Genomic DNA, 27,049 nt, shown 5'->3' with positions numbered 1-27,049 from the left:
ATGTGAAGATCATTTTTTGTTATACATGTTTTTATCAATTATGCATAGATAATCAGATAATGAGCAATAAATGTGTTGACTGCTGCACTGTGTTTTCATTCCATCACAGCTTGAAATTATCTCTGGAAGTGAGCTAGTAAACCAGTGCTGGTAGGCAGCCTGAGTTCTTATCAGCAGCAGGCTATCTATAAATAGTGTGTAGCAGTTAAAGAGTTAATTGTTCGAGAACAATTAGTCTACTAGTTATTATTATTATTATTATTATTTTTCTTCCCGGACTTTTGAAACTGCAAGACTTATCGAAAAACTTTATAGGTCATGATACTGGATATCAAAAGTTATTCCGAAAAACGACCCCCCGTGTTTGACCTATGACCTCCTACGAAGTTATTGCCCCTTTCGCAAGAATAGCTTGTTATCGCTACTCCTTCGAAACCATAAACCGTAGAGGAACGGAACCTTCACCAATGTCTTCGACTAATTGAGGGGACTCTTCAGTCTTTTCATTGCGAAAGTATTCGTCAACCCCTTTTATGAGTTATTGCCCCTGAAAGTTTATGAAACTTACGAATAATTAAAAATTTTCAAAACGATAAGTTGTAGAGAGATGGGACCAACTGCATAAGATTCATTGACCTTTGACCTTCAAATATATGCAAAGGTCAAAGGTCAAGGTCATTCAAAATATGAGAAATTAAGCTCTTTTTATAGATCTTTTGTCTTTCAACATATCCTAAATATCTTTGCATCATTAATATGTACTCTTAAATCTATTTCAAAGATATCATTCTTGTCCCCTAAGCTTAACCCCTTTGAAAGTTATTGCCCCTTGTGCGAAAAACATTGTTATCGCTACTCCTCTGAAACCGTAGATTGTAGAGACATCAAACCTTCACTAATGTCTTCAGGGTCCTTAGACACAACTTCAATCTATTCAGTGCAAAAGGATCCGATGACCCCTTATATGAGTTATCACCCTTTAACGTCTTTGCGCTTACTATTAAACCTTGTAACTTTAAAACTAAAAGTCGTGGAAGCATGAGACCAATTGCAATGTGATTCATGACCTTTGACCTTCAATATGCGGAAAAAGTTAAAGGTCAAGGTCATTTCAAAATTTTTAAAATTTTCATTTTTTCATCTTTCAAGCCTTTATGGATTCTTTTTGGATAAAAATTAACTTTAGAGAGAAAAATATATAAATTAAAGAAACCTAAAGAAGGTGGAAAGACCTCTAATTGTTCTGTGAACAATTAGTCTACTAGTTATTATTTTTTTTCTTCCCGGACTTTTGAAACCGCAAGACTTATCGAAAAACTTTATAGTTCATGATACTGGACATTAAAAGTTATTTCGAAAAACGACCCCCCGTGTTTGACCTATGACCTCTTACGAAGTTATTGCCCCTTTCGCAAGAATAGCCTGTTATCGCTACTCCTTCGAAACCGTAAACCGTAGAGATACAGAACCTTCACCAATGTTTTCGACTACTCGAGAGGACTTTTCAATCTTTTCATTGTGAAACGATTTGTTGAGCCCTTTAATAAATTACTGCCCCTGAGAGTTTTTGATGTTTACGAATAATGACAAAATTCTCTAAACGATAAGTCGTAAAGACATGGGACCAACTGCATTAGATTTTGTGACCTCTGACCTTGAAATTTTTGTGAAGGTCAAAGGTCAAGGTCATTCAAAATATGAGAAAATTAGCTTTTTTGATATCTCTTTTGTCTTTCAACATATACTGAATATCTTTGCATCTATAATATGTCCTTCTAAAACTATTTCAAAGATTTCATTCTTGTCCCCCGAGCTTGACCCATTCAAAAGTTATCACCCCTTTTGCAATAAAACCTTGTAATTGCTACTCCTCCGAAACCATAAACCGTAGAGATTCCAAACCTTCATCAGTGTCTTTGACTAATTTAGTACTCTCTTCAGTCTATCATTGCGAAAGCATTCTTTGGTCCCTTGTATGAATTACTGCCCCTGAAAGTTTACGCTACTTACATTTAATGAAATTTTTTTTAAAATGGAGTATCCTAGAGACATGGGACCAACAGCATCGGCATATTTGACCTTTGACCTTGAAATATAGGTCAGGATCAAAGGTCAAAGTCATTTAAAAACATAAGAAATTCCTTATATATGTGTAAAATATAGCAATTAACCAAATGACCTTGAACTTTGACCTTGACCTTTGTCCTTGGGTCAAATGGAAAAGTAAGGACATGCATCCAGCTCCAGTATTAGGAAAAACAGAGAAAGTAAAGATTTCTTGGGGTTGTTTTGCTTTTTTTTTTTTTGGTAATAACTTTGATCTTTGACCTTTGACCTTGACTCAAAGGTCACAATAAGGCTTAAGGATGTGGAAGTAGTTACAATTCCTAGTTTCAAAGAGGCATAAAATAAATAATTCACCCCCCCTTCTTAAAAAAAAAAAAAATCACATCAACAACAACGTAGAAAGTCGCCCATGTGGCACAGTGGTTAGAGCGTTCGCTCTAGAGTCGCGAGGTAAGGAGTTGATCCTTATGTCACGGGTTCGAATCCCACTGTGGGACGTGGAGACTGGTCCTTCGGATGAGACCGTATAAACCGAGGTCCCGTGTCGCAGTAGGTGTTGGCACGAAAAAGACCCCTCACTGCTCAATGGCCGTAAGTGCCGAGCATAGGACAAATTTGCAGCTCTCCACCGGCAAGTGGTGGCGTCTCCATATGAGTGAAAAAATTCTCGAGAGGGACGTTAAACAACATACAAACAAACAAAAAAAAAACGTAGAATATTACTCTAGAATTCAAACCAGACCTCGGATCGACACCAAATTTGGTACAAATGTAGTATAGACCCCAGAGAAACTTTCTGGAGAGTTTTACGGTGAGTCTTTTAAGTTTATAGAAGTCATGAAGTTTCAAGGCAGAAACTACAAGTTCTGTTGTGTTTGAAATTTAAGTGCAGGTGAACGAAGAAATGATCGAAACCTTTTATCGGCTATTTCTTCAGATGTCATTAGTAGCATTCAATTCTCCTGATATGATACGACATTTTAATACCAAGCATTCTCTCTTTCTTTTACATTTGGAATTTATTTGATTTTTATTTAGAATTAATCAGTTTCCAGAAATAGCGATTTTCAGTATATTAAAACAATTCTCGATTTCATTGTCGTGTTTCCCTTCTAAAATTGCATGTTGGAGTTTAATTTGGGCCACACATATTTAATGAAACCCAAAGAAATGCTTATTTAAATGTCTCATATTTATTTCAGGATATTCAGTCAGAAATGTAAAAATCCGAACCCGATCTTTTAAGCTTACAATGAAGCTATTTACAAAAAAATCAGCATGCTCACAATATCGATGAATCAGGCTACAGTCCATTAATACATTTTCATTAGGGAACAGTGTTAACGCTTTCTCATGCAGCCCATCCCTTATTATTTTATATACTGCTTGCAAATTCAGGAACTATTTCCTTTTATGGAACTTCTTTCTTCCCCTACAGATTCTAAAAATACGCTTGCATTTCTTCTATAGTCTTAAACAATTAACTTGCGAATGTTATCGGAATGTGTGGCCGAATGTTTAGCGCACCTGCCTTTCAAACCAAGGGTTTTGAGTTTGATCCCAGCTGGAGAAGCACTTTTTTTTTCTTTTTTTTTTTTGCATATTGCATTTTTCTTCTTTTTTTCAGCCCAAATGACACAGAAACACTTAAAAAGGTGGAAAGACCTCTAATTGTTCTGTGAACAATTCGTTTACTAGTTATTATTATTCCACTTTTTCTTTACAATTTTTGTACAGAAGATATCTCCCAAATGGTGGTTCAATCGATTTTCATTAAAGAGCTAAATCCACGAAGGGGCTAAATCGGCCCAGTCATCAAAATAAATGAAACTTTCTCACATAAAACTCTAAGATTTGTATGTTGTAAAACAATTTATTTTTTAACAATATCTTTTCTGGTTTTCTTTTGACATTTGTTTAAATTTGGTATAGTTTTCCTTATTAATACTATCACGTCATTCATTGACGTTACATACTTTAACGTCATGACATTGGCATTTTGTATAAGAAAGTAACATATGTACATTAATGGAATAAAAATAATCAATAAAGCCTTTTCTTTAAAATTTTGGGAAAATTTTACTATGTATTTTTCAAGAAGTTCTGAAAACTTTTGGTTTATTTTTTAATTAAAGCTATTTGTACTCTAAAGAAATACCAAATATTTGATATATACAACGGTTGTCTGGTATAATCGTTGATACATGTAACACATTTTAAATGATACTAAGAGAGACGTTAAGCTGAAAACAAACACAACTTGTTAATCCGTCATATCTGAGTAAAACTGAATTAATGTAGTAAAATATGTTCTATAATAGCCATGGATAAGGATTTTATCTTTCTTAAATGTGTTATTGTATGGTCATACGGCGTACAAACAAAAAATAGTCTTTTTTCAGAAAATGCACAAGTACGCTTTAATAACAAAAACATGAAATTAAAATGAAAAGTTGCATTAAAAATGAATACGTTTGAAGATTACCATCTGTTTTATTGTCATTTTCAGAATTTCGTTGCACCTCCGTAATTTATGGCATATCCCGGACATTTGAAATGAAATTGTAGTTCATACATGTAATACACGTAAAATAATGTGTTTAACGGTAATCCTGCGCACCACAGATTGACAGGATAGAAGCCACTACAGACTTTTAAACAAGAGTGATTCAAAGCATCAAATCGGCCGCAAAAAATTAAGAGTCCGACAAAAACACAAGATTTCCGAAGTATTTCTATTTCAAAATGGAACCTGAAGTTAAAAAAAAACAAGACAAACGGAAATTGCAGTGTACCACTTTACTCAATGTAAATTACTTAATCAAAATAAAGTTCACTAATTACCGGTATAATAAATATGTTATATCATCAAAGAGAAACGTTTTTTATATACCCACAATACGTATGAAAAGAGATTTCAGATGACGAAAAAGATCGAATTATTATTGCTAACTAATCGTTTCCTTATCATATTATCATATCTTACACACTCCCATTTTGGGGAGTACCTATTATAAACCCTTTTAAATAAAATCATAAAGTAATGATTATCTGGTGAGAAGTGAAAATTACATTGAAACACAACAACAACTAAGACTTTCATATAGTTCAAAGCCAGTTTTAACATTTTACTCATAATTTTCAAATATTTAAAATAACATTTCATTTCTCCATGTGCAATTTCTAACACAACTACAAATAGATAGGCGATAATGAGTACAGAAGACGATAAAATAATCATAATATCGTATACATATTGCATATATGAGATTTTTAACTTGGACGTCTTCGAATCGTTACTCTTTGTAATGAAACAAAAATATACGAAAAACGGCTACTGGCAGTAGTAAATGGCTATTATTACAGACCGTCTACAAAAATTATAGACCACATGTCGAGGGACATATAACCATACCCCCACCCCCCCCCCAAAATATCATGTTCAAATGCCCGATCTATGAAGTTATATTCTATATAGACATCCTTTCAACAACAACAACAACAACAACAACAACAAAACAAATACGATAGACAGGCAAAATTAGCAGTTATATCCTTTAATAATAACAACACATTCAGGATACATGGCCATGCCCCCCCCCCATAATTTTGCCGATATATAGTATACTATATAAAACAAAGCTACTATATGCTTGTGCCCCGTCAATAAAAAAGTCTGATGCCCCCCTTTTTTTTGCTTGTCAAGGAATTTTGGTAGTTGATAGTGCCCCCAACTGAAAATGTATGGCTGTCCCCCCACCCCCCTCCAAACTGAAACTGCTACCTACGGGCCTGGGATCTATAATAAATTTTTGCAATAACCGAGTCACGAAAAATCAATCGTTTTTAAATTAAATTTTTATCAAGGAGATTGAAAGAAAATGAAAACTGCTATTGAATTTATTTTTTTTAAACTATATATACAAGGACTAATATCACTTCACTACTTTCTTGTTTAAATGGCAGCAGTAATTGGTCGAACTGTCCCACGTATTTAATGAGTGAGAGTGAGAATCCCGAAACACCCCCCCTCCTCCCAATAACCCCTGCCTTTTTTTTTTTTTTTTGGCTTCTTATTTTATATCAATGCTCTAATCTCCCTCTATGAATTTATACTACTACATGTATAAACATGCTTGCTAATCTTGGTTGCCCTCTCTCCCTTGGGCCTGTTACATTTAAGCGGAGTAACTCAAAATAGAAAGAGATAGCAAGTAGCCTCCCTTTGACATTTTTTTTCATGTGTTGGCTAGGTCACAGCATGCATGCGATACTGAATTTACTTAAAACCTTAAAGAGTTGTCACTGCCTTGGTAGTAAGTTATTCGTTTAAATACACTATAGGACATTTTTCTTATAGAGGCCTATCACAAAAATTACAAGCGATCTGTAAAATCAATCTATTGTTTGTTTGATTTGTCAACTCGAATTTTCTAGGTTCAGTACTTCGTAACATAATTCATGTTAAGAGGTCTCGGATCAGTAAAGGTTTTCACTAATAAATATTAATTAATCTTTTGTCTTAAAATGCCACTGGCGATTTCTGAAACGCATGTTGGGTATGGGTTATGATACATGTATAGTTATAATAGACTCTATTACGTAACATTAATCATTTGTATGCTGTCGATGCAGACTTCACGACATTAATGTTTTGTAAGGTGGCAAAAAAAATCATTATAAATACGTCTTGGTAGTTGACTCCGATGTTAATTGTTTAATATTCTAGGCTATTCTGACACGGCCACTCAGGAGAAAATAAAGATGTAGCCTACATGTTTCTCGGGTGATCTCCCTTTGATTACATAGTGACCATGGTGACGAGGAGACGGGAGTTGGAAAACGAATTCAAAGCATAAATAAATAGGCTGTCAGAGGAAAAGAGAACACATTTTTAGTTTTTTTTAACATTTCAGCATAATGATGAGTTATAGATCAACTTCTTGAAGGAAAAGTCTTGGGTCAGGACTGAGGCATGTTGTACACAAAATGTCGACATTATTGCATCTACATGCAGTCATGCTTAGCGAGAATTTTTCGTACTTTTATGCACCACAACACAAAATAACTTATAATAAATATAACATTCGCATTTCGAAACTTTTTAATATTTACAAACACAATATGGAATCTTTTTCTTTTCTATTAATGTAGGGTAATCCCCGCTATTTTCACAGTGTGAGTTGGTGCTAAGGTATTTGAATCGAACGAAAAGTATTAATTTCGATGTGGCCACACCCCTCGAACAAAATAACAAGAGGCCCAAGGGCCTTAACGGTCACCTGGGTATGATAAAACAATTTCAAGGATGCATAGAGTATAAAATGAACTGAAAGGTGAAGCTTTGTTGCCCAAAAGCAAGAAAAATAGGGTGATCATGATCAACAAAATAATTGGTCTTAATATTCATTAACAGTTCATAAATTAGGTTCTAATCTGTTCCCCATTTATCACTATCACTATACAGTATATTAACAAATTATCAATGCTTCTGTACTATTTTAATCCTTTGTTGAAATCTCTTACATTGGCATCTCTTGGTCTTTGATGAATATTTAATAAGACAAGTTATTTTTGTCTCATTTTTATTTATCTACTACTTACAAGTATATCTGATCATTAAAACTATGAAAGTACTTTTTGTATTATACAATAAAAGCTTTTGCATAATTCTCTATTTACCTTTCAAGTACATTATTTACAGTGATAAATTATCAAAAGTAAATGGCAAAGGGGAATAACTCCTCTCAGTAGAATACAAACTAATAGAGCCCTGGCCAGGACCAGAACACTTGACCAAATGGTCCAGATGTTCAAAAATCTGGTAAAAATTCCCTTCCTTATAAAAACTTTTACTCTGTTTGCCTCAGATATGCCCAGGTGCGGCGAAGATTTTTAAATAAATAATGCATTTTTACTACAGATTCACTATATTATCAATAGAGCCCCCCCCCAACCCCCCAACCCCAAAACACCAGAGCTTCTGACCCTGGGACCATATGTTTGCTCATCATCACTTTGTTTATCTGCTGAACACTAAGGAGCAAACAGGATTATTTAATAGAATTAATGCATTTTCACTAAATTATCACGAGCCCCACCCTCACACCAGCACATCTGACCCAGGGGTCATGAAATTCACTACTCTGGAAGAAGCACACTTGCTCATCATAACTATACACTTAGCTTCTTTGCTTTTTTAACCAGAAGAAGAAAAGAATATTTTCAAAGAAATTTTGCTTTTTCACTTTATAATCAATAGAAGCCCCCCCCCCCCCCCCACCCCCCACCAGAACCCTTAAACCTGGGGTCATAAAATTCACAATTTTGGAAGAGGCATCCTAGTGTATCATAACAATGTACTTTAGCCTGTTTAAGCAATACCAAGGGGCAGAGAAGAAGATTTTCAAAGAAATAATTCACCTTCTCTACAGGATCTATATAGCCCCGCCCTAGCACCAGAACTCCTGTCCCCGGGGCCATGAATTTCACAATTTTGAAAGAGGCATCCTTGCTTATCATAACAATTTACTTAGTTTGTTTAAATAATACCCAGGTGCAGAGAAAAAGATTTTTAAAGAATTAAAACATTTTCACTTTATAATCAATAGAGCCCCGCCCTAACACCAGAACCCCTGATCCAGGGGCCACGAATTTCACAATTTTGAAAGAGGCATCCTTGATTATCATAACTATGTATTTAATGTGTTTCAATAATACCCAGGAGTAGAGAAGAAGATTTTCAAAGGATTAATGCATTTTCAATATATAATCAATAGAGCCCCACCCTAACACCAGAACCCCTGACCCAGGGGCCATGAAATTCACAATTTTGAAAGAGGCACTCTTGCTCATCATAACTATGTACTTAGTTACTGAATTTAATACCCAGGAGCAGAGAAGAAGATTTTCAAAGGATTAATGCATTTTCACTATATAATCAATAGAGCCCCGCCCTAACACCAGAACCCCTGACCCAGGGGCCATGAATTTCACAATTTTGGAAGAGGCACTCTTGCTCATCCTAACTATGTACTTAGTTAGTTTATTTAATACCCAGGAGCAGAGAAGAAGATTTTCAATGAATTAATGCATTTTCACTATATAATCAATAGAGCCCCGCCCTAACACCAGAACCCCTGCCCCTGGGGCCATGAATTTCACAATTTTGAAAGAGGCACTCTTACTCATTATAACTATATACTTAGTTAGTTTATTTAATACCCAGGGGCAGAGAAGAAGATTTTAAATGAATTAATGCATTTTCACTATATAATCAATAGAGCCCCACCCTAACACCAGAACCCCTGCCCCTGGGGCCATGAATTTCACAATTTTGGTAGAGGTACTCTTACTCATCATTACTATATACTTAGTTAGTTTATTTAATACCCAGGAGCAGAGAAGAAGATTTCCAAAGAACTAATGCATTTTCACTATATAATCAATAGAGCCCCGCCCTAACACCAGAACCCCTGCCCCTGGGGCCATGAATTTCACAATTTTGGAAGAGTCACTCTTACTCATCATAACTATATACTTAGTTAGTTTATTTAATACCCAGGAGCAGAGAAGAAGATTTTCAAAGAAATAATGCACTTTCACTATATGATCTATATAGCCCCGCCCTAGCACCAGAACCCCTGACCCTTGGGCCATGAATTTCACAATTTTGGTAGAGGACTCAATGCTTATCACAATGATGCCAACAGTTTGACTGCTTGATGTCCAGGAGTAAAGAAGAAGATTTTTAAAGATTGCATTAATTTTGGTGGTTTTAGCCCCACCCCTCAGGCCCCAGGGGGGCAGGGACCATGAAATTCACAATTTTTGTTCCCCTTCACCCATAGATGCTATATGCCAAATTTAGTTGAAATTGGTTGAGCGGTTTCAGAGAAGAAGCTAAAAATGTTCAAATGTTAACGCACATCGCACGACGCACGACGACAGACAAAAACGGATAGCAATAGGTCACCTGAGTGACTCAGGTGACCTAAAAATGTGCTTTATTTATTCATATTTTAATCCTCTTTTCAATGGTATAAATTTTATTTTGTTCAAAGTGTGTGGCCACAGCAAAAATTTGAACCAAAGACGAAAAAATGCTTCATTTTGATAAAAACTAGCAAAGTGCACGTTTAGACGTTTTCTGTACAAATATGATGTCATCAAATAAAAAAAATTGGCATAAACTTTTTAAGTTTGATACTCAAGGATAATATTTTTATTGTTAATTTTCTTCTTCCCCTCAGTTTAATTTTCCTGAAAAAATAGGCTGATTTAGCCCCTTCATGGATTTAGCTCTTTTCAGGGGTAATGCATTCTGATCTGAAGATGATCCTTTTTTGTTCAAATCCTCAAAATTCATTTCCAGTCGGAAGTTATTGCCCTTTAATTGATTTTCAGATGACCATTTTCTCGGCACAAAATCGTAAAAATGGAAACAGCTAGAGCACTAAAATTCTCAGCGGTTATAGAAAACATGTTGAAGTTTGCACCTGGGTTTTCAATTTTTCCAAAAGTGCTTAGTATGGAAGCTTGGTAGGGGTCCAAATTTAGGATATGAATCAGAAGTGAATTTTTGAGACATTTTTTATCATATCTCCAAAACTATGAATATTTTCTTAAAATATATTGAATAGAAATTGTGTAGAATTACAAGATCTTTTATATGATATCAAAAAAAAATGGCTGACTCATCACATTAGGGGCCAAGAGGGGCCAAAAGTCTTTAATAAATAACTATTTAACGATCAATATTTTGTTATACATTACTGAAGCAAAAATGTTTATCATAACAATCTACAACTATACATTATGATATTTTTGTCATATTTTACATAATTAGGGGCCATAATGGGCCAGAATACTAAATCTTTGAGGCTTTATATCTCGAAAGTGGGAAATATTTTGATAAGCAATATTGAAGAAAAGATGTTCAAAATAATGTTCTAAACAATATGCAACCTTTCAAGTTTTATTAAACATCCCAATTAAGGAGTTGAAGGGCCAGCCCCTAAATACTTCTTTTGCAAATATCTCAGAAACGAAAAAGAATTTCTGAATAGCTGCTGAACAAAAAGTGTTCAAAATCATGAGAGCTTTAACCCTTGTAGTGCGGGGGTGCTATAGAAATAATAAACTTTAAATGTCAATCAGTTTGCGATCATTTGACACATTTGTATCAATTTTTTTTTCACCTTTGAAACTGGTGAGGAGCATCGATGTTTTTAAATCCAAGTGTCCGCAAAAGTGACTGCTCCAACGTTATATTCATGTCTATGGAATCAAATCATCAGAATTCTTCATCGGAACCTTAATTTAGATATATTTCATGAAATGAATCTTTTATTTTCTGCATGCTATTGCTGTAAAAGCGTATTTCCATCAAGTGTCTTCTCTGCGACCTCCATCTTGTTTTCAAACTTTCCCCAAAGCACGCGATCACCAAGTTTCATTTTCTTAGAATACATAAAGGAATTTCCCATCAAGAGCCAATCATATCATTAAACTACTGGAAAATCTATCTGTTTTTAGTAAACAACATTGAAATGAATGGATTCCCTTTATTTCATTGGTTAAAATACGAAAGAAATTGTCATGTGTGTAAAGTCGATATACTGACAACCGGCACTGAACGGAAAACATGGCGGATCTCACATTATCGACGACCGGCACTGTGATTGCATTATCTGGGTCGTCACTTTATCGACAATCGACACTACAAGGGTTAAGATGATATCAAGAAAAAGGGGCTGACCTCTCACATTGGCGGCCAAGAAGGGCCGAAAGTCTTTAATTTATAACCCTTTAATGATCAATATTTTGTTAAACATTACTGAAGCAAAACTGTTTGTCTTAACAATCAATCTATATCATTATATTTGAATGAAAATCTCAGTCAAATTCTTATCTCATCTTATCAAAAATTAGATGGAAGACCCACTCATTGCTCTCAACGAGATCAGATCTAGTTATTATTATTATCATACTTAACACTTTTTTTGTTTCGCTTTTTTTAGGAGTATCTCTGATAATAGGAATTTTGTTTTGTAACTACTACATAGCAAATGTAAATGTCTCGAATATGTAAGGTTTTGGACCTCCCGTTTCGAGACTGCTGGTTTCTACCAGAGACAAGATGTGTTTGTGAAACACTGATGCCCCCGTATGGCAGCTTATGGCGAAGATTCAAGTTTCTCCAATGCAAGTCAAAATCCAGACCAAAAGATAAAAAATGTTGGTACACAAAGAAAGGTCTTCTCTCAAGGAATATACCTGTGAAATTTGAAAGCCCTAGCTGCAACTGTTCAAAAGTTATGACGAAGGTTAAAGTTTTTTAAAAGTAAGTAAAATGTCAAGGTCAAGGTCAAAGTGGTTGGTATCTAAAGGAAGGTCTTGTCACAAGGATTATATATGTGAAGTATGAAAGCCCTAGCACCAACCATTCAAAAGTTATGGCCAAGATTGAAGTTTTTCAAAAGTAGGTCAAACTCCTATGTCAAGGTCAAAGGGTCAAAGTGGTTGGTATCTAGAGGAAGGTCTTGTCACAAGGAATACACATGTGAAGTTTGAAACCCCAAGCACCAACTGTTCAGAAGTTATGGCCAAGGTTAAAGTCTCATAAAATTTTGCAAAAGTGGGTCAAACTCCAAGGTCAAAGTAAAAAAGGTCAAACATGATGGTACCCTAAGAAAGGTCTTGTCACAAGGAATACACATGTGAAATATGAAAGTTATAGCTCTAACCAATCAAATGTTATGGGCAAGTTTAAAGTTGACAACAGACAGACAGACAAACAGACAGACAGGACAAAAACAATATACCCCCACGATCTTTCAATCGGGGGCATAATTTGGCCAAGGTTAAAGTCTCATAAAATTTTGCAAAAAGTGGGTCAAACTCCAAGGTCAAAAGGTCAAATATGATGGTATCCTAAGAAAGTTCTTGTCACAAGGAATACACAATCATGTGAAATATAAAAGTCATAGCTCCAACCAATCAAAAGTTATGCAGTGTAGCAATACAACTCATGATAGTGAACTTATAAACTGTCTGATTAACAATTACCACACGAACTGAACTTAAAATACTATGAAAATACATTGGAAACAGAATACCAAAATGGATCATTCTTCAAATAGAGTGTAGTCTGACAATTTGCAGTAAAAAAAGATTGAAATTGCTGAATTTTAACATGTATGCTTAAAGTACATATATAATCATTTCTAATTATTTCAGTAATTGTTTTCTTATTCATTTTTCCTTTGAGGGTTGAGGAATCATAGTTTGTTTGTCTTACTTTATGATAATTACTATTCTATACCAAGTCTAAATATCTGTGGATACTTTTTTTTTCTTTTCAGGCAAATGTATATAATATAATACTGTCTTGTAATCGATCACTCTTAGATTTATTTTTATCTTTAATGACCCTATAGGAGGCAACACATGTGTTCCTTAAAACACTTCAGTATTTACTAAGATTTTAAAGTGTCATTTCTTACCATTTCCTCAGATTTGTCTGCCTTTTCTTTGATTTCTTTGATCTGTGAGAAAAGTTCTTGAATTGCCTTTTGGGCCCCTTCCAAAGCCTGTCTTCCATCCTCACCTGCATTTGTCTGTCCTCGCACTACTGTTCTTATTTCATCATCCAGTTTTCTGATATACAAACAAAACTAATATTATGCAAATTTTACCTTACTGTACAGCTTATTTCAGATAGTCGGATCCTGATTTTTTTTTTTTAAAGGCTAGAAATAAGTCTTCAAGGCAAATCATTTTTATATTTTCCTGAGCATAGATTTTTAACCTAATTCAAGTATGTTCAATGCAAAATATATGCTGGCCATCTTAAAAATGGCCAAAATTAGGTCAAACTAGTGATCTAAATGGTGAAATTTCTTCGTCTCAGCATATGTCTTTAGATAGAGTCTAAATACCTGCCAAATATCTCATTGATATCTCAATGCATAAAAAAGATATGCCCAAAAATGATTCTAAAAATGTCAAGAGTGCAACACCTTTTCGTGACATTTTGAAAATTCAATGTTTCTTAAAGATCTGTGAAATAAATAATAATGGATTTTGTTGGAAATAAAGACTTTCCTAATAATATATAAAGTATTGAGCTTAAAATGTAGACTGTAGCAACTTTTTTTTGACCAAGTTGTGGTCATGGCTGATGTCGAAAAAAATGTTATACTATGTCAGGAGTGCAACAGAAGTGTTGCCAAATACACATCAATTTCAAAAATCTGAAAGACAATTAAGTCAAAAAAGAATTTACAATGTGTAAAACAATAACTGATTTACAATTTAAAACTTAAAAATGTTATATATATCACAAGCAGCATTAATGAGAGTCAAGTAACTGTGCATATACCAAATAATGTCAGGAGTGCAACATTTGATGTTTTGCTCCCCAACATGATACAAGAGGCCCATGGGCCACATCGCTCACCTGAGCACATTGGCTAGGCATAAGCACAAATCAGTTCATTATTGAAAAAGATTATGGGGGAGGGGGAGGGGGGGGGTTAAACTACCTGATGATGCTTCCATGTCAAAATAACAAATGGCTTTGTTGTACTTGAGAAGATTTTTTAAAAAAAATTCCCATATATTCCTTTGTAAAAATTTGATACCCCATTGTTGCTCCTCCCTACCCCAGGGGTCATCATTTGAACAAACTTGAATCTACACTACCTGAGGATACTTCCATATCAATATGACTAAACATAGCTTTTCTGTTCTTGAGAAGAAATATTTTTTCTATATCTTCCTATGTAAAACTTTCGAACCCCCTTTGGGCCCCACCCTACCCCCGGGGGTCATCATTTGAAAAAAAATTGAATTGACACTACCTGAGGATGCTCCCATAACAACATGACTAAACATGATTTTCAGTTCTTGAGAAGAAGACATTTTTATATATGTTCCTAAGTAAAATTTTCGATACCCCTATCCCCGGGGATCATCATTTTTACAAACTTGAATCTACACTATCAGAGGTTGCTTCCATATCAAAATGACTAATCATGGCTTTGCAGTTCTTCAGAAGAAGATATTTTCCTATATATTTCTATTTAAGACTTTGATCCTCCATTGTGGCCCCGACCTACCCCAGGAGTCATGATTTGAATAAATTTGAATCTACACTACCTGAGGATGCTACAATATAAATATGACCAATCAGGGCTTTACTGTTCCTGAGAAGAAGATTTTTAAAGATTTTTCCTACATATTTCTATGTAAAACTCTGATCCTCCATTGTGGCCCTGCCCTACCCCCAGGGGTCATGATTTGAACAAACTTGAATCTACACTTCCTGAGGATGCTTCCATATAAATATGACTCATAATGGCCATTAATTTTTTATTATTCTTTATTCTTTATTATCTCCCCTTGGAAGAGGGCGTGGCCCTTCATCTGAACAAACTTGAATCCCCTTCACCCACGGATACTTTGTGGCAAGTTTGGTTGAAATTGGCCCAGTAGTTCTTGAGAAGAAGTCGAAAATGCTAAAAGTTTACAGACAGACAGACAGATGGACGCTGGACAAAAAGTGATCAGAAAAGCTCACTTAAGCCTTCAGCTCAGGTGAGCTAAAAAACTTTTCTGATCCTCTGATTTTTATTTTGGAAAATAAAGACACAAAGAACTTTTTTACCAAATAGATTTATCAATTACAGGGTCTGTCTGCATTTCAGACCTACATTTCTATATGGTCAGGAGTGCAACACGTTTTTTAAAGATTCAAGTTATATAATGAAAAGACTTCTATTCATGCTAAGAAATATTCTTTAATTAATAATGATCTATTTGAATAATTTAGTACTAAATTATTGACAGTTTCATTATTGAAATCTTTCTCTTTAATTTTCAATTTTATCAATTCAATTGTGTTTTTATCTTTTCTTTGATTTTTTTAATAATGTAAAAAAATAAACACACTGAAAAATTGCTATAAAATTCAAGTAATTCCACCTCAACTTCACTGAAACAACAGAACAAGTTCTGATGTAATTATTGTTTCACAATTGATTTATTCTACTTTAAAGACTTCCATGCTGTTGGTCAGGAGTGCAACAAATGTTAGAATTTTGCTGATCAAATATGAATAGAAATAAAGAACAAGAGGCCCAAGGGCCTTAACGGTCACCTGAGTACAATACAACAATTTAGAGGATCCATAAACTGATAAATGAAGCTTTGTTGCCCAAAAGTAAGAAATATAGTATGATTAGGATCAACAAAATAACTGGTCTAGTATCTATCTGTCCCCCATTTATCACTATTACCATGCAGACTATTAACAAAATGCCTATTTTTTAACCCCATATTATTACTTTTCACATTGCGCTCCCTTGGCCTTGGAAGAACATTTAAAAAAAGATAAGTTATTTTTGTCTCATTTTTATTCATCTATTATTTCCAAGTCTACCTAATCATTAAAACTATGGAAGTACTTTTTGTATTATACATTAAATATTCTTGCACAATTCTCTTATCCTATTAACTTTTCAAATACATTATTTACAGTGATTAATTATCAAAGGTGAATGGCAAAGGGGAATAACTTTGCTCAGCAGAATACAAGTTAACAGAGCCCTTGCAAGGACCAGAACCCTTGACTAAATGGTCCAGGTGTTCAAAATTCTGGTAAAAATACCCTGGCATATTAAAACTTTAACTCTGTTTGCCTTGAATATGCCCAGAAGCATAGAAGATTTTCAAACAAATGCATTTTCACTTTATTATTAAATAAATAAAGCACCAACCTTACACCAGATCATCTGACCCAATGGCCACGAACTCACAATTCTGGAAGAAGCACCCTTGCTCATCATAACTATACACTTCTTTCTTTGCTTTATAACCAGTAGTAGAAAAAAATATTTCAAAAGAAATTATGCATTTTCAATATATAATCAACAGAGGCCCCCCAACCCCCTTTCACCAGAACCCCTGACCCTTTGGCAGTGAAATTCACAATTTTGGAAGAGGCATTCTTCCTTATTGTAACCATGCACTTCCTTTGTTTGAAAAATACCCAGGAGCAGAGAAGAAGGTTTTGAAAGAATTCGTGCATTTTCCCTATATAATCAATAGAGCCCCGTCCTAACACCAGAACCCCTGACCCTGGGGCCATGAAATTCAAAATTTTGGAAGAAGCACTCTTGTTCATCATAACTATATACTTGGTTAGTTTACTTAATACTCAGGAGCAGAGAAGAAGATTTTCAAAGAATTAATGCATTTTTACTATATAATAAATAAAGCCACACCCTAACACCAGAACCCCTGACCCTAGGGCCATGAAATTGACAATTATGGAAAAGGCACCTTTGCTCATTATAACTGTATACTTGGTAAGTTTAATACCCAGGAGCAGAGAAGATTTTCAAAGAATCAATGCATTTTACTATATAATCAATAGAGCCCCACCTTAACATCAGAACCCCTGACCCTGGGGTCAAGAAATTCACAATTTCTGAAAAGGCAGCCATCCTCATCATATCTATGTACTTGGTTAGTTTATTTAATACTCAGGAGCAGAGAAAAAGATTTTCAAAGAATTCATGCATTTTTACTTTTTAATCAATAGAGCCCCATCCTAACACCAGAACCCCTGACCCTGGGGCCATGAAATTCAAAATTTTGGAAGAAGCACTCTTGCTCATCATAACTATACTAATTTGGTTAGTTTACTTAATACCCAGGAGCAGAAGAGAAGATTTTCAAAGAATTAATGCATTTTCACTATATAATTATATAGCCCCACCCTAGCACCAGAACCCTTGACCCTGGGGCCATGAATTTCACTTATTACAATCATGCCAACAGTTTGACTGCTTGATGTCCAGGGGTAAAGAAGAAGATTTTTAAAGATTGCATTAATTTTAATGGTTTTAGCCCCAACCCTCGGGCCCCAGGGGGGCAGGAACCATGAAATTCACAATTTTTTTCCCCTTCACCCATAGATGCTATATACCAAATTTGGTTGAAATTGGTTTAGCAGTTTCAGAGAAGAAGCTAAAAATGTTCAATTGTTAATGCACGTCGCATGACGACAGACGAAAACGGATAGCAATAGGTCACCTGAGTGACTCAGGTGACCTAAAAAATTTATTAGTATATAATGTTTCTGGTTGACCTCAGTTGCTTACAGCATTTGTCCTGTGGAGGAAAATATACTATAGAATATATATTTTATCTTTTAAATATATATTTTAGCTAGTTTTTTCAACATAAATAGGGAATTATTCAAGATATAAAACCAAGTTTAAATACTTTCATGTGTTTTAATCATGAAATATTGGACTATAAATATTGCACAATTTCATTGCCACTTGATGTTACCAACACTTCATGAATTTTTGCATTCTACTGTTTTAATTTTAATTTAACTGCATTCAGGAGTGCAACAAAACTGCTTTGTATTATCAATGATCTTCACCTATCTTCACTAAAAAATAAAGTGAAAAAAATGTTTGAAACTATTTGATGTTCAAAACATGTCTATTAACTAATTACAGGCATTTTACAGTCAATTCAGTGAATAGTTTTCATCACTTAACATATTTTTAATAAAGTGCCCCGCCACAGCATGATACGCCCAACAAATATTTTTCAATAATCATAAACAGTTTAGAGTGCAAGAAAATCATGTCAACCTTGATTCAAAGATTTCAATGATTATTCCATAAACAGTTTAGAGTGCAAGAAAATCATGTCAACCTTGATTCAAAGATTTCAATGATTATTCCATTCCTTATAATATTTGATGTTTATACATCTCCTGTAGTGTAGGCATTAATTATAACAAATATTACATCATAGATTTCTCAACTGGTTGTGTTAGAGCTTGACATTCCCGATCTGCACCCCCCCCCCCCCCCCCCATCTTTCATATTTGTTTGATATTTTATAAAAAAAAAAATAAATAAATAAATAAATAAATAAATAAAAATATCATATTAAACAATTTTAAATTAGTCTTGACAATTTAATCTATACCAAATTAATTTTTAAAATAAAAGACTGGCCATCAAATGACATATGCTATTAAATGACAAGCAGTTCTGTCTAATTCCCAAAGGATACAGCTGCTTGATCAGAGATGCTCTAACAGAAATGATTGAGACAGCTAGTCATCCTACATTAAACTCATTAATTAATTAATATCTTTAACTGGATGCATGTCCACTCATTACTCCAAAGTGATGAATGGATCTGACTATTTTCTTTGTATAAGTCTGTATTGCAATAAAAATACATATTTACGTCATTCTGTTAAAAACGGAGATTTTTTAAAGAAATAATTTAAAAGAATAATAAAAAGAAACAAAAACTTGGGTAATCTTGATGCAACATTTTTAATAAGGTTACTGCATGACCCTTAGATTTGTAGAGACTATCTACCATAAAACATTTTTTTTTAATAAAAAATACTTGATTTGAGATTAAATGTCAGACTTGACTCTTAGATTTGTAGGGACTATCTACCATAAAATATTTTTTTAATTAAAAATACTTGATTTAAGATTTAATGTCAGACTGGTTTTAAGATGCAGTTCATACAGATAAATGGACATGCTGATTCCAATACCCAATTACCCCCCCCCCCCCCATTATAATTAGTTTTAAATTATATTATACAATATCAAATTAGTTAATTATGCAATATCAAATTAGTTATAATTACTTTTCACCAAATTCATTTTAAAAGTATATAGGCTAGCCAACAAGATCTATTTAATCCAACACGGCTGTTTCCTTTGCCCAATTCCCAAGAGATATAGATACAGTGGCTGCAACGTTATTGTTGACATAACAATCGTGTAGAATCATTCATGTAACGTGCATGATTGTTCGTGTAACGTGAAAGATCATCCGTGTATTAGGCTCAATTGTTTGTGGTTTTAATGCATGATCGTGCGGTAAGAAATGTGCAAATTTTGTTTTGTAAGTTTTTATCGGAATGTAATTTGTTAAACAAGCATTTCGATTGTCTGTTTTAATTGAAATAAGAAAAAATTGGAGCCCAGTTTACAATATTGAACGAACTAATATCGCTAGTATGTAAGCAATATAGTAAGTCGTACAATATTGTGTTCTCTTAAAATAGCGTAACTTTCATAATAAATTTAACGATTTTTTTCTCTGATGTTAGTTATGTTTACTGCTATTTGTGGTTCTAGATATTTTTTAAATTAATGCATTAATAATGTATATATTTACAAAAAATAATAAATAATTCCTAGTGCTTAAATAAATATTAAGTCGGTGAATGTACACGACATGATTGTCGGGGTTACTTTAAACAGCGTTTATCCTTGATACTTTATTTTTATAATTTCTGCAAATATAAATGAATGTAAAATAACTGCTTATTTTAGAGATTCACCAATGTAAAGATGGATATAGTTTTAATTCATTTTATGCCATTTTTAAAAATCTTATCCGCCCTTACTGCATATAAAAAAATTCAATAGATTCAAAACTCACCATGCTCATGGCCCACCTATATCACTTAATAGAATATGCAGCAATCGATCATAAATCATATCTGTACGTATCAAAAAGCTTTAAAAAAAATCACTTTTCCTATGTTGGAGAATTACACAAATAATTATTTGTAATCTTAAATAATGATTAAATCTTATTTAGTTTATAAAATATTAGGGATGGCAATCAAATACAGAATTGCCAATCAGTTAACCGTAAGATGTTCTGACCGATTAACTGGTTAGTCGTAACAAAGTTTACAGAGATTGGATCCTGCTATCGAAAGTATTGAGAATTTTTTATCAAGTATTATTTTAGAATCTACACATAACTCAGTTAAATCATAAGGTTTTAATTGAATATAGTTTATTTTGCACTGTAGAATCCAAATTTATTATAAGAACTAAAACATTACGCAGATTTTTTTTAAATAGAGGCCAAGACAAAAATCTGCCCAAAAGGTCAGGAATGAAACTCTTTAAACTATTACTTCATTTACAATGTTTGCTTAAAAATATAATTTGGCAGATAACTGCAAGAGATACACAATGTAATCAGTTCACAATACTCAATGCTGATTTAATTATTATCATTTAATAATTATAGGACAAGCTGGGTAATGGCATGATGTTTAAAAAGCAATTAACACTTCACAAATTGACCAATTACCCCAACACCTCAGTCCGAAGAGTCCTAATAAATTATTTTAAATACATGTATTAACCCTAGTAGCGCTATATAAAATACACAGTGTTAGTGCTCTGAGCTGAATATTTTTGCCTGCGTTGGGGTGCATTTGTTTAAGCAATTTAATTCAGATTTTATTGAAAAAACATAGACATATTATACATCAAAATGTTCAGCAGAGATAGGACTTCAATATTTTGATAGCCAGTTTTCATTCTTTGTGTAAACAAATAGGAAATTTAAAGGTAAAGCATGTATATTATAAAAAACAGAACTTTTTCTTCATGGGACTAAACTTTTACTCATATTTATTCACTCAAATGCTTACTGATGGTAATACAGATAATTTTTAATACAGGGACATAGTTTTGCTTCAACTTTTCAACGTTTGTGTAGTCACATTGTAAGAAGTACCTTCGTCAAAAGTTGGTATCCGCCATTGTTGATTTTACCTTGATGAGGAATCTCGACATTTGCCGTATTTCTCTCTTAATCTGGCATCTTTAAACTATTGTTTTCATTAGTCATGATATGATAGTCTTTATTTCTGTTGAGTTTATATGAAATAAAATACTTAGGATTGTTCTTAACTCGGACATATCGAAATCTACACCCGTGAATCCAACCATGGCATGGGCCGATTGCCGTCTAGCAAATTTCACATTTAAAACATGTTTAGCATAATTTTCTTCTTAGAAAATGTTGAAAACATCTTGTAGTAAATATCTATCAAGTTTCTTACTGCGATTTTAGTCTCTTAACAAGTTTACTAAAATGTTTTCTTGAATACGCTGCCATTTTGAATCACGTGGAATAAACATGACCTTTTCACCTCTCTAAATTTACACAACAAATCACATTTCATCTAAGTAATGGAATTTTTTATTCATTCAAACCTATTACCAAATAAGGAAAGTGCTTTTATTAGACAAAATTTCCACTGGCCGCCTAAAATAGTGGATTAAAAATATCGTTGCTGTCATCCGGAATATTCCGGGGTCAGCTCACAGCACATGGCTTTGTTTACCGGAATATTCCGGATTCAGCACTACTAGGGTTAAAACTTTAACTCTGTTTGCCTCGAATATGCCCAGAAGCATAAAAGATTTTCAAAGAAATGCATGTTCACTATATTATTAAATAAATAAAGCCCCCCCTCCTCTTACACCAGAACATCTTCTCCAGTGGCCATGAACTCTCAATTCTGGAAGAAGCACTTTGCTCATCATAACTATATACATTTCTTTGCTTTATTACCAGTAGTAGAAAAAATATTTTGAAAGAAATTATGCATTTTCACTATAAAATCAATAGAGCCCCCCCCCCCCCCTTCACCAGAACCCCTGACCCAGGGGCCATGAAATTCACATTTTTGGAAGAGGCATTCTTCCTTATCATAACCATGCACTTCCTTTGTTTGAATAATACCCAGGAGCAGAGAAGATTTTGAAAGAATTCATGCATTTTCACTATATAATCAAAAGAGCCCTGCCCTAACACCAGAACCCTTCACCCAGGGGGCCATGAAATTCACAATATTGGAAGAGGCACTCTTGCTCATCATAACTATGTACTTAGTTTATTTAATATCCAGGAGAGAGAAGATTTTCAAAGAAATAATGTATTTTCACTCTATATATTGAGCCCCATCCTGTATATACAATTGAGCTCCACACTGACACCAGAACCCCTGACCCAGGGGCCATGAAATTCACAATTTTGGAAGAGGCACTCTTGCTCTTCATAACTATGTACAGTGGCTGCAACGTTATTGTTGACAAACCAATCGTGTAGAATCGTTCGTGTAACGTGCGTGATCGTTCATGTAACGTGCGAGATCGTGCGTGTATCAGACTCAATCGTTTGCGGTTTTAATCGTGCGTTAAGAAACGTGTAAATTTCGTTTTATAAGTTTTTATCGGAATGTTATTTGTTATACAAGCATTTTGCTTGTCTGTTTTTTTTTTAATCCAAATAAAATAAATGAAGGGCGATTTACATAATTAAAAGCAGAACGAACTAATTATTGCTTGGAAATGAGCAATATAGTAAGTCGTACAATATTGTGTTCTCGTCAAATAGCGTGATTTTTTTATGATAAACCATACTTAGATGTTTAAGGATTTTTTTCTCGAATGTTGATTATGTTTACTGCTAATTATGGTCAAGCTATTTTAAAAATCAATAGATAAAAAATAAATATTTTTACAAATAAATAAATAACCAATTCTCAATGCTTACATAAATATTTCGTCGGCGAATGTACATGTTCACGACATGATTGTCGGGGTTTCTTTTATCAGTGTTTATCTCTGGAGCTTACTTTTAATTATTTTTATAATTTCTGCAAATAAATGATTTGTAAAATAATTGTTGATTTTAGAGATTCAGAAATGGAAACATGGATATAGCTTATATAGTTTAATTCATTTTCATGCCCTGTTTTTCAAACTTATCCCTTTCTGCATATTATGAAAACCGATTCTATCAAAACTCACGGTTCACCTACATGTACATCTTCTGATAGAACGAAAAAAATAAGTTTTCTTAAGTCGGAGAATTATGTAAATAATTATTTGTAATCTAAAATAAATGTCTTACATGTACAAATGTATTTAGTTCCAGAAATATCCATTTCCATTTTTTTTTTTTTTTTCAAAGTCGATGAAATAATATCAATAATTATTTGAAATCTAAAAGAAGAAATAAGCATCATTTCGTTTTGAAAATATCCATTCCTAAAGAATTTGAACTATTTTGCGCGAAGAATCGTGCGTTTGCGTTAGCAATCGTGTAAGATCGTGTAACGTGTAGAATCGTGTGCGTGAAGGATCGTTCGTGTAACAGGTTTTATCGTGCGTTAATCGTGCGGAATCGTTCGTGTAACGTGATCGTTCGTGTAAGTTGTCAACAATAACGTTGCAGCCACTGTACTAAGTTAGTTTATTTGATACCTAGTAGCAGAGAAGAAGATTTTCAAAGAATTTATGCAAATAATCAAGAGCCCCACCCTAACACCTGAACCCCTGACCCAGGGGCCATGAAATTCACAATTTCTGAAAAGGCAGCCATCCTCATCATATCTATGTTACTAGTCAGTTTATTGAATATCCAGGAGCAGAGAAGAAGATTTTCAAAGAATTAATGCATTTTCACTATATAGTCAATAGAGCCCCACCCTAACACCAGAACACCTGATCCTGGGACCATGAAATTCACAATATTTGAAGAGGCACTCTTGCTCATCATAACTATGTACTTAGTTACTTTATTTAATATCCAGGAGCAGATAAGAAGATTTTCAAAGAATTAATGCCTCTTCACCATATCTTCAATAGAGCCCCACCCTAACACCAGAACCCCTGATCCTGGGGCCATGAAATTCACAATTTTGGAAAAGGCACTCTTGCTCATCATAACTATGTACTTAGTTACTTTATTTAATACCCAGGAGCAGAGAAGAAGATTTTCAAAGAATTAATGCATTTTCACTATATAATCAATAGAGCCCTGCCCTAACATCAAAACCCCTGACCCTTGGGCAATGAAATTCAAAATTTTGGAAGAGGCACTCTTGCTCATCATAACTATATGCTTGGTTAGTTTACTTAATACCCAGGAACAGAGAAGAAGATTTTCAAAGAATTAATGCATTTTCCCTATATAGTCAATAGAGCCCCACCTTAACACCAGAACCCCTGACCCTGGGGCCATGAAATTCACAATTTTGGAAAGACACTCTTGCTCATCATATCTATGTACTTAGTTACTTTATTTAATACCCAGGAGCAGAGAAGAAGATTTTCAAAGAATTAATGCATCTTCACTATATAACCAATAGAGCCCCACCCTAACATCAGAACCCCTGACCCTTGGGCAATGAAATTCAAAATTTTGGAAGAGGCACTCTTGCTCATCATAACTATATGCTTGGTTAGTTTATTTAATACCCAGGAACAGAGAAGAAGATTTTCAAAGAATTCATGCATTTTCACTATATTATCAATAGAGCCCCGCCCTAACACCAGAACCCCTGACCCTGGGGCCATGAAATTCACAATTTTGGAAGAGGCACTCTTTCTTTTTTTAACTATGTACTTAGTTAGTTTATTTAATACCCAGGAGCAGAGAAGAAGATTTTCAAAGAAATAATGCACTTTTACTATATGATCTATATAGCCCTGCACCAGAACCCCTGACCCTGGGGCCATGAATTTCACAATTTTGGTAGAGGGCTCAATGCTTAATACAATCATGCCAACAGTTTGACTGCTTGATGTCCAGGAGTGAAGAAGAAGATTTTAAAAGATTGCATTAATTTTGATGGTTTTAGCCCCACCCCTCAGGCCTCAGGGGGGCAGGGACCATGAAATTCACAATTTTTTTTCCCTTCAACCATAGATGCTATATACCAAATTTGGTTGCAATTGGTTGAGTGGTTTCAGAGAAGAAGCTAAATGTTAGCATTAGGTCACCTGAGTGACTCAGGTGACCTAATGACCGCTAAAATTGACCTGTTAATCTAAATTCCATTCAAATTAAAAATTTATGCATACATAAATGATTGTTCGATAACAAAAAATGCCATTATAAAAATAGGTATAGTCTTTTTATGATACGGAATACGACTGACCTTTAGATGCATCATAAAATTTATCTTTTCATTGAAACTTTCCTTACAATGTCAAATTCAATGAATGCAGACTCAGCTCTTTCGTACAGTTAGTCTGCACCAGATTGTCATTGTACTCCGGAATGGTATTTGTGAATTTTTAAAAATGTATGTTACTGACAATCACAGAGTGTTTTAATAAATCGGCGGTGCAAAAACTTACAAGACTTGCAGGTGAAAAGTAAATAACTTCACTTGCGAATCCCGATCCCCATGGAACACTCATAATTACAGTTTGTAGGTCTAATACACAATTGATTTATTTTAGTAATTAAGCCTACAAAAATTGTCTTAACTTACATCGGTATAATGAAACTATTGATTACCCCTTATGAGTTCAACATGGTGAAATAAGGACACTCGACCTGGCCCACTCGCTGAATTCACCTCACCTCACCTCAGCCACTACGCGGCCTCGGTTAGGTCAGGTCAACTTGTGGGCCATGTCTCAGGTCCTTATTTCACCATGTTGACATCATAAGGGGTAATCAATTGTATATTGTAAAACTTTGATCCCCACTGTGGCCCCATCCTACCCCAGGGGTCATGATTTGAAAAAAAAAACTTGATTCTACACTACCTGACAATGTTTCCATATCAATGTTACTAAACATTACTAACTTTGATCTAATTGTGACCCCACCCATCCCCTGGGGGTCATGATGTGAACAAACTTGAATCTACACTGCCTGAGAATGTTTCCATATCAATGTGAATAAACATGGCTTTGCTGTTCTTGAGAATATTTCTGAAGATTTTTTTCCTATATTTTCCTATGTAAAACTTTGATCCCCCTTGTGGCCCCAGCCTACCCTCGGGGGTCATGATTTGAAAAAATCCTGAATCTACACAGTGTCTTCTACCTATTCCAACTTTTCAAAAATCTCAATTCCACCTATTCCCATTTGCAAATAACAACAAATGTTTTGATAGTAAATTTGTTTTTATAGTAGTTGGACTAATTATATCCCATTTAAGATTTACCTGTACGAGGGCTGTTCGGAAATTATTGAGACATTTACTTTTACTCCATAAAGGACAGAGATAAATTCATGAAAATTCGTCAACATTTTATACAGAATGAATAAAACATATATACGCAAAATTTCT

At 34.1% G+C, this 27,049-nt stretch overlaps 1 protein-coding gene across 1 annotated transcript in view; it reads right to left on the bottom strand.

Moving 5' to 3' along the window:
* Positions 1-27,049, bottom strand: part of LOC133206147 (vacuolar protein sorting-associated protein 53 homolog) — a 540,720-nt gene that overhangs the window by 419,894 nt on the left and 93,777 nt on the right. Inside the window, exon 3 of the mRNA XM_061342079.1 lies at positions 13,575-13,728. Within this exon, the coding sequence (XP_061198063.1) occupies positions 13,575-13,728 (154 nt within the window). The remainder of the gene's footprint in view (positions 1-13,574; positions 13,729-27,049) is intronic.

Source organism: Saccostrea echinata, unplaced genomic scaffold (genome assembly GCF_033153115.1).
Source record: "Saccostrea echinata isolate AGI-Se365-2 ecotype Australia unplaced genomic scaffold, CSIRO_AGI_Sech_v1 ptg000054l, whole genome shotgun sequence".
In the NCBI taxonomy this organism is placed as follows: Eukaryota; Metazoa; Mollusca; class Bivalvia; order Ostreida; family Ostreidae; genus Saccostrea; species Saccostrea echinata.
This window is presented reverse-complemented; position numbering and strand designations above follow the sequence as displayed.